Source organism: Taudactylus pleione, unplaced genomic scaffold (genome assembly GCF_031769625.1).
Source record: "Taudactylus pleione unplaced genomic scaffold, aTauple2 ptg000456l, whole genome shotgun sequence".
Classification (NCBI taxonomy): domain Eukaryota; kingdom Metazoa; phylum Chordata; class Amphibia; order Anura; family Myobatrachidae; genus Taudactylus; species Taudactylus pleione.
Window position 1 is genome coordinate 790,423 of NW_028284858.1, and position 16,439 is coordinate 806,861.

The window sequence follows — 16,439 nt, forward strand, 5'->3', positions numbered from 1 at the left end:
GCATGAGAGGCACACCTGCACACAGACAGCATGAGAGGCAAACCTGCTCACAGACAGCATGAGAGGCACACCTGCACACAGACAGCATGATAAGCACACCTGCACACAGACATCATGGTAAGCACACCTGCTCACAGACAGCATGATAAGCACACCTGCACACAGACAGCATGATAAGCACACCTGCTCACAGACAGCATGATAAGCACACCTGCTCACAGACAGCATGATAAGCACACCTGCACACAGACAGCATGATAAGCACACCTGCTCACAGACATCATGATAAGCACACCTGCTCACAGACAGCATGATAAGCACACCTTCACACAGACAGCATGATAAGCACACCTGCTCACAGACATAATGATAAGCACACCTGCTCACAGACAGCATGATAAGCACACCTTCACACAGACAGCATGATAAGCACACCTGCACACAGACAGCATGAGAGGCACACCTGCTCACAGATAGCATGATAAGCACACCTGCTCACAGACAGCATGATAAGCACACCTTCGCACAGACAGCATGATAAGCACACCTACGCACAGACTGCATGACAGGCACACCTGCTCACAGACAGCATGACAAGCACACCTGCTCACAGACAGCATGACAGGCACACCTGCACACAGACAGCATGACAAGCACACCTGCATACAGGCAGCATGATAGGCACACCTGCATACAGGCAGCATGATAGGCACACCTGCACACAGACAGCATGATAAGCACACCTGCTCACAGACAGCATGGTAAGCACACCTGCTCACAGACAGCATGATAAGCACACCTTCACACAGACAGCATGGTAGGCACACCTGCATACAGGCAGCATGATAGGCACACCTGCGTATAGGCAGCATGATAAGCACACCTGCTCACAGACAGCATGATAAGCACACCTGCATACAGGCAGCATGATAAGCACACCTGCACACAGACAGCATGATAAGCACACCTGCGCACAGAGAGCATGGTAGGCACACCTGCATACAGGCAGCATGATAGGCACACCTGCGTATAGGCAGCATGATAGGCACTCCTGCACACAGACAGCATGATAAGCACACCTGCGCTCAGACAGCATGGTAGGCACACCTGCATACAGGCAGCATGATAGGCACACCTGCGTATAGGCAGCATGATAAGCACACCTGCATACAGGCAGCATGATAAGCACACCTGCATACAGGCAGCATGATAAGCACACCTGCATACAGGCAGCATGATAAGCACACCTGCACACAGACATCATGATAAGCACACCTTCTCACAGACAGCATGATAAGCACACCTGCACACAGATAGCATGATAAGCACACCTGCATACAGGCAGCAAGATAAGCACACCTGCACACAGATAGCATGATAAGCACACCTGCACACAGACAGCATGATAAGCACACCTGCACACAGACAGCATTTTAAGCACACCTGCACATAGACAGCATGATAAGCACACCTGCATACAGGCAGCATGATAGGCACACCTGCACACAAACAGCATGATAAGCACACCTGCACACAGATAGCATGATAAGCACACCTGCATACAGGCAGCAAGATAAGCATACCCAGCTTTCAACTCTTGCACCACCCAACAGTCATGGCAGTATTGACAAAAGTCCTGAATGTCATGGTGGAGGGAAAGTCCCAGAGAACCCACTAGAATTAGGATTGTGCCACTTGAAGTGGGATATTTGGGTAGTACTGTATTTACAGGAAATTGATAAGCAACATATAGTAAAGACATAGCTGCTTTTCGCTTTCCTTTTATCTCCTTTTTTAGAGGGGTGAGTGTTGGGACAGACCTAGCATTAAAGATCTATTTTGGTGAGGAGATAACAGAGTCCACTGCAGTTTTTCTTTGAAAAGCCGAAAGACTTAATGAACCCTGTATGCAATGCGCCTCCTGGCCTAAGGAACTGAGAGTGCAATGCTTTATGGGAGAAAGCAGGAAGAAAATGGTTTCTTCCTGCTTTTCACCCCTGCGGGCGCACACACCGCCATCCTGAGATGGCGTTATGTTGCAGAGAGAAGCTTTGCGTGTCTCATTTTATTCAATACAGTTTGTGCACAGCCTGCAGCACTGTTAAAAGAGAAAAGAAAAGGCTGAGCAATCAGTGATTTCCCCATACTTTCCATTTCTCTAAATAGTGACAAATGAAATTAAAGGGGTTCTCCAGCAAAAATCCTGGGGGAAAACCCTGTATTTCGTTTACTGAATAGATCCCTGAATATTAATGGGGAACAGACAGAAGACGTTGCAGGCAAAACTACTTCTAGATGAAGAATCAGGGAAGCCCAGTTCCAGAACCTGTGACACATTACGAGCTAATGGAAACATGCTGAATGGTCCAGTACCAAAACTACATGTTGTGTAATGTACGTAGGTAGGCAAAGGGGAAACAGATAGAGAGACAAGGCACACAGCACACACTGCAGTAACTGTGGATACAAACATATGAAAGTGTCCAAGCATAATAAAAATACTGTGTGTCACAACTTCCTCAAACAGGGAGAAATTGCTACGATGTGCAACATTGAGTGCTGGAACCCAGACAAAACAGCTCACACACGGTACATGTGGAGTACTCAGACACTGTGGGGGTCTATTTATCAACCAGCGATAACCCCTTTTAAACTCCCTAACGGGGAGTAATAAATATAAACTTAACTTATCTTAACTAAGAATAAAAACACGGGGACTTATATGGATAGGAAAACGGTTCTGCATTATTTATTATACTAAAGTAGGTGCTTGTCTAGTTTACGGACTCATTGCAGAGAGAACCCAATGAATGTTTTAAATGGTACTTGTGTACTTTACGAACTCATTGCAGGGAGAACCCAATGAATGTTTTAAATGGTACGTGTGTACTTTACGGACACAAGTACCGAAAGTTGTCCCCACCTAAAGAAGAAAGTTGTCCCCTCGCGGGCTCCCTGCGCTCGCCACGCTTTGGGCTTGGTGGCTCTCTACGCTCACCACAAGGTTATATTCCCCCTCTATATTATATACCCCCTCTATGCCCACTTGGATGGTAGGGAATGACGCTGGACACTGAGAATGACGCTGGACACTTGCTGATGACGTCAGGGTTCTCTCCATGAAGGGGATTTAGACATTACCATGGGTTCTCTCTGCAATGAGTCCGTAAAGTACACAAGTAACCTAAAGTACATTGGACGGGATGCATGTTGCATAGCATTTTGAATGCAATGTATCCCGCCACTCATCAAAAGCAAAAGTTTTTTACTAACGTGTGCTTGAAGAAAATCACAGGACAGCTCTCCCAGTAAGATCTGTCCTTTGTGATAGAAGGATTTCCAGGTTTTGGACAAGTGAAGCACGCGCTGCGGGGGGTGCTGGGAGAGATCTGATTGGATCCCTCTCAGGGGGGAGTGCAAATAGAAGCCCAAAGGCTTCTACTGGGTAATGCCATCTAAAGATGGCGTTGCCCACCGCATCCAAGCTCCGGAATGTATCGCATACCTGAGGTTGGTGCATATGAGGTAAGCGGCTAAACCTCCAAAAACATCATTTTCTGAGGTTTAACCGCAAAATCAGTATTGATGTATCCCGCCCAAAGACTTGAAGAGTAAAAGTATGGTGGAGAACATAACACGGCCCTACTCACAGTTTTCCATCCGCAAGTATTACTCAAACAGTCCTAGGATGGGAGGACAACTGCCGACCCCTCACACACAAGCTATCCAAACTCTCCATTGGGGAAAAAAGGTGTGGCTTCCTCAGAATGGGTGGGGTTTAGGTGACTGACAGTGACATAATGCCTGAGAAGTACCAATTTCTGGAGGAAATGGAACTGTCCTGACAACAACAGGACTGTGGTAGTATGATATTGGGGAGGATGGGGGTGTTAATTGTGTTGACTGTATTTAATAAATGAGCCACAATACCATAGATGTGTAATGTTTTTGGGTTCTGTCTTTGAGAACAAATCCAAAAACGTTGCCTATCTGTGTCCAAAAAATATGTGTTAACCCCATTGGTATTAAGTGTACTGCTACCACTGCTGCTACTTCTGTCATCTGGCTACTATTAAAGTTGATGCAAATTATTAAAAGCATTCTGTGTAAAGTGCTGCATATGGTCACAACATAAAAATAAAGGTCAATCATGAAAAAATGTCCCACAATGTCATAATATGGTGATGAGCTTGGCTGTGCCCTCTAACTTCCTGCCAGTCAGGACAAACATGCCAAACACAGGATGGGACAGAACAGTCCCCTTATACAATATGAGGTATGTACTAAGCTTTGGAGAGAGAAAGTGAATGGAGATAAAGTACCACCCAATCAGCTCCTAGCTGTCACTTGATTGGCTGTGGTTAAAAAATCACAGTTACAGTAGGAGCTGATTGGTTGGTAATTTACCTCCATCCACTTTATCTCTCTCCAAAGCTTAGTACATAGATCCCCATCACACTAAAATTGGAACAGTTGGGAGATTCATTTATAAAGGAATTACATCTAAGGCATGCTGTAATTATTTGACATATTTCTTTTCCCCTTTAATAGATACATCAGAATATTGGAATACGCTTAAAATGCGGGTACATGTTGAGGAAGACACAGATGCCGTACTTCCATGTCTGCTAACAGATCCCTCAGTCCCTAACTCCATGATCTTTTTAGTTCCGTTAAAAGAACTTACAAAAACTCCAGAAACATCATTCAACGCAAAGACAGGATATACGATCCGTAATGTGCAACAGATATATGGAGGGAAATATGTGTGTCTGGCCAAGGTGAGAGGCGCTGAGAGGAAATCCAGGGAAATAGAACTCATGGTGAAAAGAGGTAATTTGTGGCATCAAACTCAATCACTTCGCAAAGATAATGTACCTGCCAGGGTATTGAAAATTGAATGGGTTAATCCTATGCATACAAATATTCTGTAATCCAAATTAAATGTTATATATATATATATATATATATATATATATATATATATATATTATATACACACCATAAATTATTTATTTACATGTTCTACTCTTCCAAAATGACATACAGCTAGAAGCAAATCAAGCTGAAGGGTGCACATTTGCACCTGAACAAGCCCTGCTGTGATTCAAGGACTGGGAGTAACATTTTTCCTGCATGAAGGGAAATTACTGGCTGCTTTATTTTTGTATGACGTTTTAGAGATGAACTAGAATACCCTGAAATTGTATGCAACATGGTTTTGTCACATTGCAAAGGGCAGCAGATAGATGATATTCTGGGTAGTGGTGATCTACAGTGCATGGCCGTAACTAGGGTGATGCGACCAGTGCCATGGCACAGGGCACCGCAGGACAGGGGGCGCTGTTCGGGCCTGTCATTTTTCCTGTTTATTATCATTCTCACTTGTAGCTTCATCTTTTTTTATCCCCAGCATCTCCTGGCCTCCCCTATCTCTTCCCTGGCCCTTCCCCATGAAGGGCCAGGGAAGGTGCACTATCTTATGTCCCTATTTAAAAAATGGGGGGGTCGCCAATGCTCTCTCTGGCAAAGGGCACCAAAAAGTCTAGTTACGGCACTGCTACAGTGTACAATGTACTATGAATGTACTATGAATTAGAAACGGACTGTCTCTTCTTCAGCCAATACTCCTTAAATACATATGTGACATGGACCTCACACATTATACCAGCAGTGGTTCCTACATATTATAGGCCTGATTCCGAGTTGGACATAAATCCAAAAATGAATAAATCCAGTGTATGTTGGAAGAATTTAGATGCTGTGCACCATGCATATGCTTAGCATCTAAGTGAACACCATACAGTACACAGAGCATCCCAGTGACCACCATATAGCACATAGAGCATTCTTTTGACTGACATACAGCACACAGAGCATCCCAGTGACTCCCAGGGTGTACTGGCGATGGGCTTGCACCAGAGAGGGAGGTCTGCCAGAAGTTTGGGGTATGCAGCTAGAAATGTTCTATGATTAGGGTCTGAGTGCATACTCAGAAATTCAAAAAGTGGCATGGAAAAAAAATAAATAAATGGGACATAGAGTACACTGTGGGGCCTATTCATCAACACTAAAATAAAGTTTTTAAGGACATTTTCCTTAAATAACGTTACGTTGGTATTCATGAACAGACTTAACACAGGAGATATCACAGATATCTCCTTGCTAAGTTCCCCTGCGTTAATTTCCACACTCTCCATACATTAGTATGGGGATGTGGAAATTATGGTATTCATCAAATTCCGAAAATTATAAATTTTTGGAATTTGATGCAGTTACTATTCGCCACTGTGAGGTGGCGAATAGCAGAATCCACTTACCTGTATCAGAGTGTGCAGGTCCCCCGACGAGTCCCTCCGACGCTCTGCTCCGTCCTCAGGCTCCGGAGGCTGGTCTGTCATGTGTGCTCCCCAGCAGAGCACAAGAAAGTTTAGAAAAAGAAAAAAAAAATTTTTTTTTTTCTAATCTGTCATGTGGTCTGCTGGGAAACCACATGACAGACCAGCAGGACGGAGCCGGAGGCTGCTGCGCGGACAGGTAAGTCGGGGGGGGGGGGAAGGTGAGCGGAGGGGGGGAGGGGGGGGGGTCGGGGGGGATACGAAACTTAACGCATCTGTAGGCAGTGCTGCGCATGCGCTGGTTTTACAGATGTAACAGCGCATGCGCAGCACTGTTTCCAGATGCGATAAGGTAGTGTAGGCAGGGAAAAGTATCTATTTCCCGAAAAGCTGTCATCGCAAAAATGACAGCTTTTCGGAATAGATACTTATGTAGAGGTGGAATGATGAATTCCACCTATAATTAGCTAGAACTCCATGAGAGTTCTAAAGCTAATTATCTCCATTGAATTTTTACGTTTAATGAATAGGCCACTGTGTGTGATCAGTGGAAAATGTAAAGCAGTATAATATTCTCACCAGTTGTTGAGTGAAATCAGGCTTTGGATAATGGTATGTGGTGCGTCTTTTGGTCAAAAGGATCCTTCCTCTCGGTTTTCAGGAAAAGTCAGAAAAATTAGAAAAGAGTATTTACTGTGTTACAGTTGGGTATCCATTACAGTGATTAACACTCATTTTATTGCCAATCATATTAGAGCAATTTTGGGGTAACTGTTGTGTTGCTGATTCCGTATATGACATCGGTTTTGCTAGATTGGCTAAAATTTTTGAAATATATGGACGAAAAATACAATCGCCAACTGTCAACTGACGACTGGTTGGGTGGCCGATCACTTATATATGGAGGGGGAATATTCGATGGTCGCGTTGTTTAACCAAGGCTGCATCCTCACATGCAGCCCAGTCATGTAATCTTTAGATTGACCAGTACTGCTCTTCCACATATCTGTAGTTAAGTGAGTGGCATTTTGTAGGCAAAGAATAACTTTTTGTTTAACGTACCGTATAGGTGTGGAATTTCTGTTCTAATCGAATAGAATTGAGATGGAATTTGGTTGCGTGGACACATGACCTCAACAAATCGTCTAAAACGAGATGCATTGATGGCGGGGTAATGCTAACATAGCCGTAATGACATCAGTGATCTGCTGTGCAACAGGATGACAATTGTTATGTGAAACTGGTACTATTCTTCACCTCCAGCAGCAGCCCTAGCGTGCAATTCTTTTGGGGAATTCTGGATAGGGGAGGAATCAGTTTGCCATTGCAAGTTGGATGCAGGTTTAACTCGGATTGCTAATGAGGAGGTTAATGATGTAGATGTTGGCAGTGGAGATTGCATGTGCTGGTATTATCCATGCTGCTTATAGCTGATGCTTGGCTGCTTGTTATATATGATTTTCCAGATTTTGATAAATAATTTGAATGAACTAGCTGTAAATAACATAACAGGGAGCAGGTGCCTAGATTGTTAACGTTCCTACCTCTTCTTTGGTTTTACAAATGCTACAGATGCCTTGACAAATGCTGTCAGGATTTGTGTAAACAAAAATCCACACAGAAGAGGTGACTTTTTTGGTCTTTTGCCCAGGCATGACATCACTCTTCTTATTATCTCTGGAAAGAACTGCTGCCACTGGTGACTGACTTGCTTTGACACAAACAACATAATCTTTGTGAATTTTATCAACTTGTCCATCACATTCATAATCAGTATCCTCATTAGCGTCAGATACACAAATATATCACTCATCCTATTGCACTTCCACAGTAGCATCCTCAATTTCTATGTCATTATCGTTACTTTTACTACTCAAATTTGCAGAGGGTTCCGAAATGGTGGAAGGAGGCATCTCTACTAGTCTCAGAATATGAAATGTCAGACCCACACTCACACACAGCCCTTGTGGACACACTTAGACTCTCTTCAGGGCATTGTTAAGTTTGTGATCAGATAGTTTGTTCTTTGGCCTTAATGTTCTTCTTGCCTGTTTTAAAGGTGACATATGTAGACTTAGGGCCTGATTCAGCAGAAGATGCATATTCACAATTATCAGGAATCTGCCTCTGCACAGGACCCATTCTGCACATGTGCAGATTGGGTCCTGTGAGATCACTAGCAGCCCCTGCTATGCCTCTGCCTGATTGACAGGCAGAAGCGTTTGCGGGGTGGGGACGGCCTGTGTTCCTGGAAATGGGGGCATGTCGCCCCTATTTTCCGGGAGTGCCAAGACCAGGGTCTGCGTCCATGGATGCAGATTCCTGGCCTCGCATGCCGGCCAGCTTGCGTAAGTAGCGCTGGGATCGCAGATGCAGCAGGAGGTGTGAGACACTACCTGCCTCATTTGCATTTTATCAAGGATGAAATTGCAAAGCTGCTTGTGTGAGGCTTTGCAAATCTGTCCTCTGCTGAATCAGGCCCTTCAAGAGAGAAGGTGGTGCATGCGAGGTTACAGAAGATGCCTGAGTCTGACTGTGTCTTTCATAATAGGCCTTTTAGTGTATAAAGAGCAGTATCACTATCAGGACCACCAATTGCAAATGAAGGCCATGGCCTGAGCCTTTCCTTGCCCCTGTGTGTACTGTATGGCATGTTGGCAATTGTATATTTTTTCACCATTAACTTTTCCCTTCATAGTTAGAAGTGATGTTTTCTTTAAGGATGTGAAATACTGTTTAGATTTGAGGTGCACTTTACACCTTCTTTCCCCTTGACCGACATTAGTAGAAGTTGAAGTACTATGACTGCTAGCACTAGTACTGGGTTGCTCCAGTTCTTTTATGGACTTATCCATAATTGGTTTTATTTTTTACACCAGGACAGGAGTAAAGCTACTGTTGTTGAACTTAACTGCCACCACACCAAGGGGCCTATTTATCATCGGGGGCTGTATGGCCCATGACAATATACAATATATAAATTGCAATGTGCATAGATAGATTTCCTTGTGAAAAAATAAGTGCAAGCTCACTTAACAAACAATCAAGAGCCTGTTTTTTGCAGCACCACACACACAGTAGCCTGTTTGCAACATGTGTCTGACAAGCAAACACACATACACAGTGACAAAGAGGCCTGCAGTCACCCTTCCCACCCACTCCATCTACCTCTTACAACTTTCTCTGGCCTAATGGCGTCCTAATGGCGTATTTTATACACAGGCCACAGCCCCACACCCTCTCCTCCACTCTCCTTTGTGAAATGGCGCCTGATCATGAGGGAGGGACTCTTATATGCAATCCAAAACACGCGATCTTCCGCATTTCCAGGAAAATGCCGTTTTGCCTCCTTCTGAGATCCGAACTTGGCGGGAAGATCGGAGATGGGACTTGGTTCCACTTGTATCTCCCAAGTTCGGGTTTGTTCGGTTTTAACCAAATGTGCACATCTCTAAATGCTACATGGATCTATCAGTTTGTGTATTAAGGTGGCATACTTCCTCTAACACACAGATAAGGGCTAGACCCCTCAGGTGAAATAATTCCATAGTAAACTATAAAAATATAGGGCCTGCCGATATTTACGCAGATCGGGTCATTGTTTGCCATTTCGCATGCGTATAAGTTGCACTGTGCACGTGCAGAGATTGTTTTGCCATTGCGCTCACATGGAGGATTCGTTCGCAAAGTGAGTGACAGGTAGTCAGCATTTGGGGGAGGTAACGGAGGGTGGTTAGGCAAACAATGGCATGACTGACCGTTTAAATGCTGTTTCATGGATGTGCATAAATTAGCTATTGCCATCTCCTTTGCAGCATGAGAGCGCTCTGCGTGTCAGGAGAGCCGCAGTGTTTGAGGCAGGTCAGACTTGACTTAAAAGCTCCGTCAAAGTTTACGCTGCTGTATGTTGTCAGGTGGATTTGAGAAGGCAGCAGTACGCCTCCCTATGCTTGGGGAAGCTTTGGAGACATTAGCATATTTTCGCAGCTGCGTTCCGTGAAAAAAAGTGCAAACAGTCTGGAGGGAGAGGACAATGCTAAGACATTAGGAGCTAGTGGGACTTGGAGTGGTCATGGTTGTACCAGTATCCATGCTGGTACTTAATTCCAATATTCCTTCTAAGCTAGCCAAAGGGTGCCTGTGACTGACAAACATTGGATTCTGCTTTTGCCCTGTGTTTGGTATCTCCATTGCCATGTTTCTTAAGCCATAGCTACAGTACTGACCTTCACTGGGATCTAAACCTTGGTCTTACTGTTCATATGTAGTTCCTCTGCCCATAAACCACAGGTTCAGGGGTCTTGTGCCTCGTATATCTTCTGAATTCTGATTACATCATTCCCTCCACCTGTCAAGCCAGGTTTGGTACGGGATCCCGGCGTTCAGAATCTCAACGTCGGCATCCCTACAGAGTTAGGATACCGACATTGTTGGTCAGTATCCAAATCCTCCCCCTCTGCCTACCCCTAACCCTCCCTCCCTGGTGCCTAATCCTAACCTCCCCCCTAGTGCCTAAACTTAACCCTCCCCCCTTAGTGCTAACCCTAACTCTCCCCTAGTGCCTAACCCCTAATCCCAACCCTCCCCCTAACTCCAATACTTACCATCGGGATGTCGGCGGTCGGGATTCTGACAAGCGTCAGGATTCCAGTGCCGGCATTCTAAGCGCCGGCATCCCAACTGTCGGGATATTGACGGGATCCCGCCAAGTCAACTGGCTTTCTATATAAACCCTATTATTAAAAAATGCTCCTGTGTGCTGAACCAATATTCATTACAATGTGTACCTCATGCCTCGTGGTTTTCAGATTTTATAAACTGCATTCTCAGGAATATTGGTTCTACCCACAAAATGGCTGTAGCCACTCTGTGTAGGCAATTGGTGCACTTAAAACTGTGAGTGGTCATTGCAGTTGTCTGCCATGTGAAAGTGTGAACAGGTGACTATGTAAATGCGTGATAGTTTGTACCCAAGCCATACTGGAATATACAAATGACATCACTACACTTGTTTGTAGCACCTCCAACATTTCCCAAACACTCCATTCGATGAAGTCATAAATGTAGAAAAAGGGACAAGTTGTGGCTTTATGAAAATGACTTGTATGATGACATGCTACTGACATAATAAGTCCAAGTAGTTATATGCATGGTATAAAGTCACACACTCTTATCCCTTCAATTTTATTCTGGCCAAATTTATTCTGGGTACCTACTAAAAATGCAAAAGTGTAGATAATGGGTTATATATATTTCACAATCTGCATTTTCAATGCAGATGTGATAATTATTTTACGCCAAACTCGCAATGTGAAAATTTATATTTCCACTCAAATTTATAAAAAAACTCTTGCCGGGAGATATGCTCTGATAAGAGCCCGTCCCGGTGAAGAGCTAGAAGCAGAGTGAGGTTCGGCGTCTGTGAGTGTACTTCGTGTACAACGGGGGCGACGGAGAGGGATCCAGAGGATACCTACCGGGAAGAATCTGCAAATCAGTAGCCTATAATCTAATATTGGCTAAAGCCATCTGCAGATGCTTCGCATTCCGGAGCTTGGTAAATCAGACTGCATAGCAGCTGGGGGAGCTTTGTGGTTGGAAATGGATGGGCCAAGGCATTTTCGGGGATCCCTAGGGTTTAACATAGAGGGACAGCAGTAGATATCTCCGATATCCCACAAATATTGTTTAATAAATATGCCCCAATGACTCATAACAACCAATTACCTTTAATCAACCTTGTCCAAGCTATGAAAGCAAATGTATGATTGGCTGCAAATAATGAATGTACAATATTTTATTTTTGCTTAGTGGCCCGGAACCCACCGGCAGTTACTCTGGAATCTGAGAGATACATCAGGATTCAAGGAGAGCCTTTTCAAATTAAGTGTACTGCAACTGGTCTTGACCTACCTGACATCACATGGGAACACACCACAAAAAATGTAAGTACCACTACAATGATGTATTTCTGGGAGAAGCCTGTAACTGTGACTGACAGTATTTTGTCTTGTACAAGGTGACAGGAACCACATATACTACTATTTCAGGAAACACTTGGATCATAGTCTCCACCGTACAAATTCCCTCTGTGGAGTTCAACGACAGTGGGAACTACATGTGCATAGGTGCAAACAGAGCGGGGCCCAATAGGATTTCTGCAAACCTCCAAGTGATAGGTAATGTAACATGTTCCTGTCTAATCATGCACAACCATTGGTAAAGAGGCATCTACAGAGTAATGTGCTTTGGTTTGGTGCTTTGATCGACAAGTGTCATTCACTTTATTCTGTGTCAGTCAGTAAGCATACACTGAGACTCAGTACTATATAAAAATATACTGTATAAATTAGGGATGTGCAGGCTCGGATTCGTTCGATTTTGCACGCCAGGTTCGGATTTTTTCCCTCAAAAAAACGGGACTCAGAAAGAGGCAAAACATCATCTTTCATGGACAAACTTCATCATTCCTGGACTTTTATCCAGGAATGATGATGTTTGACCATGAAAGATGACGTTTTGCCTCTTTCTGAGTCCCGTTTTTTGGAGGGAAAAAATCCGAACCTGGAGTGCAAAACCGAACTAATCCGAGCCTGCACATCCCTAGTATAAATGCAGTTTATTGGTGCAGATAAGTGATGACAAAAACATGCAAATGAAAGTTATAGTTCAGCATCCAGATTCTGCTAGAGTTGGTAATCATGTAGAAATCACCAGCAAGGAGGGCGCAGTGGTTAGTATTACTGCCTCACAGCACTGAGGTCATGAGTTCAATTCCCAGTTTTGGCCCATCCATGTGGGATTTGCGTGGGTTCCATCCCGGTGCTACAGTTTCTTCCCACACCCCAAAAACATAGTGGCAGATGTATTAGCTTCTGACAAGAATAAATGAACCCATACGTGTCCATGTGATAGCGAGTGCTACGTAATATGTGCGCGTTATATAAATAGCTGTTAATAGATAAGTAATAAAAATAAATGTTACCCCATGGTTATACTGACCCCAGGTTTTTCTGTTACAATTAGACAATGACTGTTTTTATTTTCTTCAGAAAAAGGCTTTGTAAATATCTCAACATCTCAAAACACCAGTATGTCATTGTACATGGGTGGCACCGTGGAGCTGACAGTTGATATTGAAGCATATCCCAATCTCCTGTCCTGGATATGGAAACACAACAGTTCTGAGAATGGTGACCACGCAAGTAACATTTCCTCGCTAGGGAAGATGCTGCCCAGTGGACCTTACAGGTATGACTATTGTAGTCTTATACTGTACTTAGAGCAAACAAACATATAATAAATGCTGGCAAATATGCTGAGGTGTCGCCTGAGCAATATAAGGGGCCAAGGTGGGGCAAGGGATTATATTATAACATTGTCTTACCAGGTAAAAGTGACAAACTGACATGTCACATCCATAACGCTGTTTTATAATATACAGTACTGTGCAAAAGCTTTAGACAGGTGTGGAAAAAGTGCTGCAAAGTAAGAAAGCTTTCAAAAATAGAAGTGTTAATAGTTTATTTTTATCAATTAACAAAATGCAAAGTGAGTAAACAAAAGAAATCTATATCAAATTAATATTTGGTGTGACCACCCTTTGCCTTCAAAAAAGCATCAATTCTTCTAGGTACACTTGCACACAGTTATTTAAGGAACTTGGCAGGGAGGTTCTAAACATCTTGGAGCACTAACCATAGATCTTCTGTGGATGTAAGCTTGCTCAAATCCTTCTGTCTCTCCATGTGATCCCAGACAGACTCGATGATGTTGAGATCAGGGCTCTGTGGGAGCCATATCATCACTTCCAGGACTCCTTGTTCTTCTTTACGTTGAAGATAGTTCTTGCAACAAAATATCGCAGAAATCGGTCAAATGCGGGATTCAAGACAATGCAATAAAATAATTAATTTACATAATATAAACTGAACAATCTTGTAGAAAAGTAACAGAATTGAGAGAGAGAAAGGGAGAAACTGAGATGGGAAAAAGGGTGAGTAAACGGGGGGAGGAGAGGGGAAGGATCATCCAATAACGATGTCATCTTACTTATAACTCCATTGTTGCTTTAATACCAATTTCTGGTCTTGTTCTAAGCTTGTGGCATGAGAGTGTATTTCATATATGCCAGCTGTGACGGATTTACATATCTTTAGCTGCAATCGTCTAATATTGCATAGCAAAATGATAGAAAAAAAAATATTATTTAAACAATATTAAGTAAAAATATGAAAACATTATTAGATGCAAAAGTTTGTACGCTAAGCCCATAAACAGACTTACCAGCATGGTCCAAATGACAGAGTGCCTGATTCAGCAAAGAAAGCAATGCTACGTTCGCACGCACTCGGCCGCTGCGTGTATATGCTAATCACTGCATAAGCACGGCAACCGCAGCACAAGATGCAGACACCCAGCAATACATAATGCCGCCCACCTCCCTTTACTCGCAACCTGAGTAGGCCGTAAGATAGCGGAAACATCGGTAACATCGCAAACCAGGCTGCATAGGGTCTCGCAATGCCTAATTTATGCACGCCTCTGCAACGGCGTTGAAACGCACTGACACGCCTGCGTTCGCACGACCACACCCCATCACAACCACACACAAATGGTACTTCCTGTCAATCGCTGGGTGGTAGGTCTGCGTGCTGTCTGCAATCGTATTCCCCTTCCCAGCGCCTAGTTCGCGCACGTGCACTGCTTCTTATACGCATGTGCAGATTGCAAACATCGGCCGGCTGCATGCGAACGCAGCATTGCGTTCCTTGCTGAATCAGGTCCAGATTTAGAACTCGCAGCAACAAATCAGATACCAGCTTTAAATGGTCTAATGTAGGTAGACAGACTAATGAAAAGTTTTAATAATTACTAGAATAATGGGCCCAACATATGCCGTCACCTCAGTCTCCGCCCCCTGCTCAGCCCCGCCTTCCACTCTGTACGGCCCCGCCCCCACTACTTCTGTTAAGGGGTTGCATGTGGCCCACCAATGGTATATAATCAGGTCAGCGTAATTATGTACTCTAATATCAACTTACATAAATAGAGACTGTCTGTTTCAGCAGATTGATGGCAGTCAAACACCAAGGCATTGCCAATGAGTACAAGAGTGCTGAGCAAAAATGAGAAATTCCACGTTTATTTAAAGTTATTGAATTATGGTTAATGATTTAGATCATTATGCCCAACAAAAACCCAAGCGCTGTCAGAGAGCTGCTGGAAAAGGGGATGTCAACCCCTCAAATGAGTGAAAAAACAAAAAAATGTAAACACCAGCGCTGAGAACAATGTACTGAGATTACTAATGGACAGGTATTCACGACCTACCTGTCCATTAGTGATCTCAGTACATTGTTCTCAGCGCTGGTATTTACATTTTTTTACATCATTATGCCCTTTTGATTCTAATGAAGCAAAAGTAATGTAAGTTTTTTGCTTGTTTGATTGTGTTTTAGGAACAAAAGCTCTCTGACTCTAAATCGTTTGAAGGAAGATGAGAACGGAACCTACACTTTTTATGCAGATAATTCAAAAGTCAGCTCTTCCCTGACCTTCAATATAATTCTATACAGTAAGTTATGGAATTAAGCTTATTAACATGTTAATGTTGGTGAGTTGGTTAGTGGTTAATCCTTTGTCCAATCCAGGTCAATACATTTCTGCTTCTGTAGTCTGCTATTTACTGGCCTTATGGGACAACAATACAGTACTGTATGTGAACAATATATGATCATTGCCACAGAACAGGGGTAGTAACTGTTACCCTACTACGGGCTTGTAAAACCAATGCTACTGTAGATGCAGGATTTATTTATTCTGTAGGCTTCTAATGGACCTTATTGCTTAAGGTGAATCATAAACCCCTGTTTTATTCCAGACTGGGTTACCCTGAACGGCGTAGAGACTCTTTTATTAGACAATACTGTTTAAACAAATTATTTTTATCTTGCACGCATTTTAAAGTATTAAGCCTAGTAGAGCTCTTTTATGACATAAGATGGCTGCACATTGCTTAATCTCTGGCCTCGATTTACAGTATATCGGGCTATGTACTCCTCATATTAGAGATTAACCATTTAGTTTGGACAAGTTAGG

The 16,439-nt window shown here is 43.4% G+C and overlaps 1 protein-coding gene across 2 annotated transcripts in view; it reads left to right on the plus strand.

Moving 5' to 3' along the window:
• CSF1R (colony stimulating factor 1 receptor) overlaps positions 1-16,439 on the plus strand; it is a 107,528-nt gene that overhangs the window by 48,133 nt on the left and 42,956 nt on the right. For both annotated transcript variants that reach the window (XM_088448503.1, XM_088448504.1), the window contains exons 3-7: positions 4,552-4,833; positions 12,150-12,283; positions 12,358-12,517; positions 13,391-13,589; positions 15,800-15,915. In XM_088448503.1, coding sequence (XP_088304629.1) covers positions 4,552-4,833; positions 12,150-12,283; positions 12,358-12,517; positions 13,391-13,589; positions 15,800-15,915 — 891 coding nt within the window. The remainder of the gene's footprint in view (positions 1-4,551; positions 4,834-12,149; positions 12,284-12,357; positions 12,518-13,390; positions 13,590-15,799; positions 15,916-16,439) is intronic.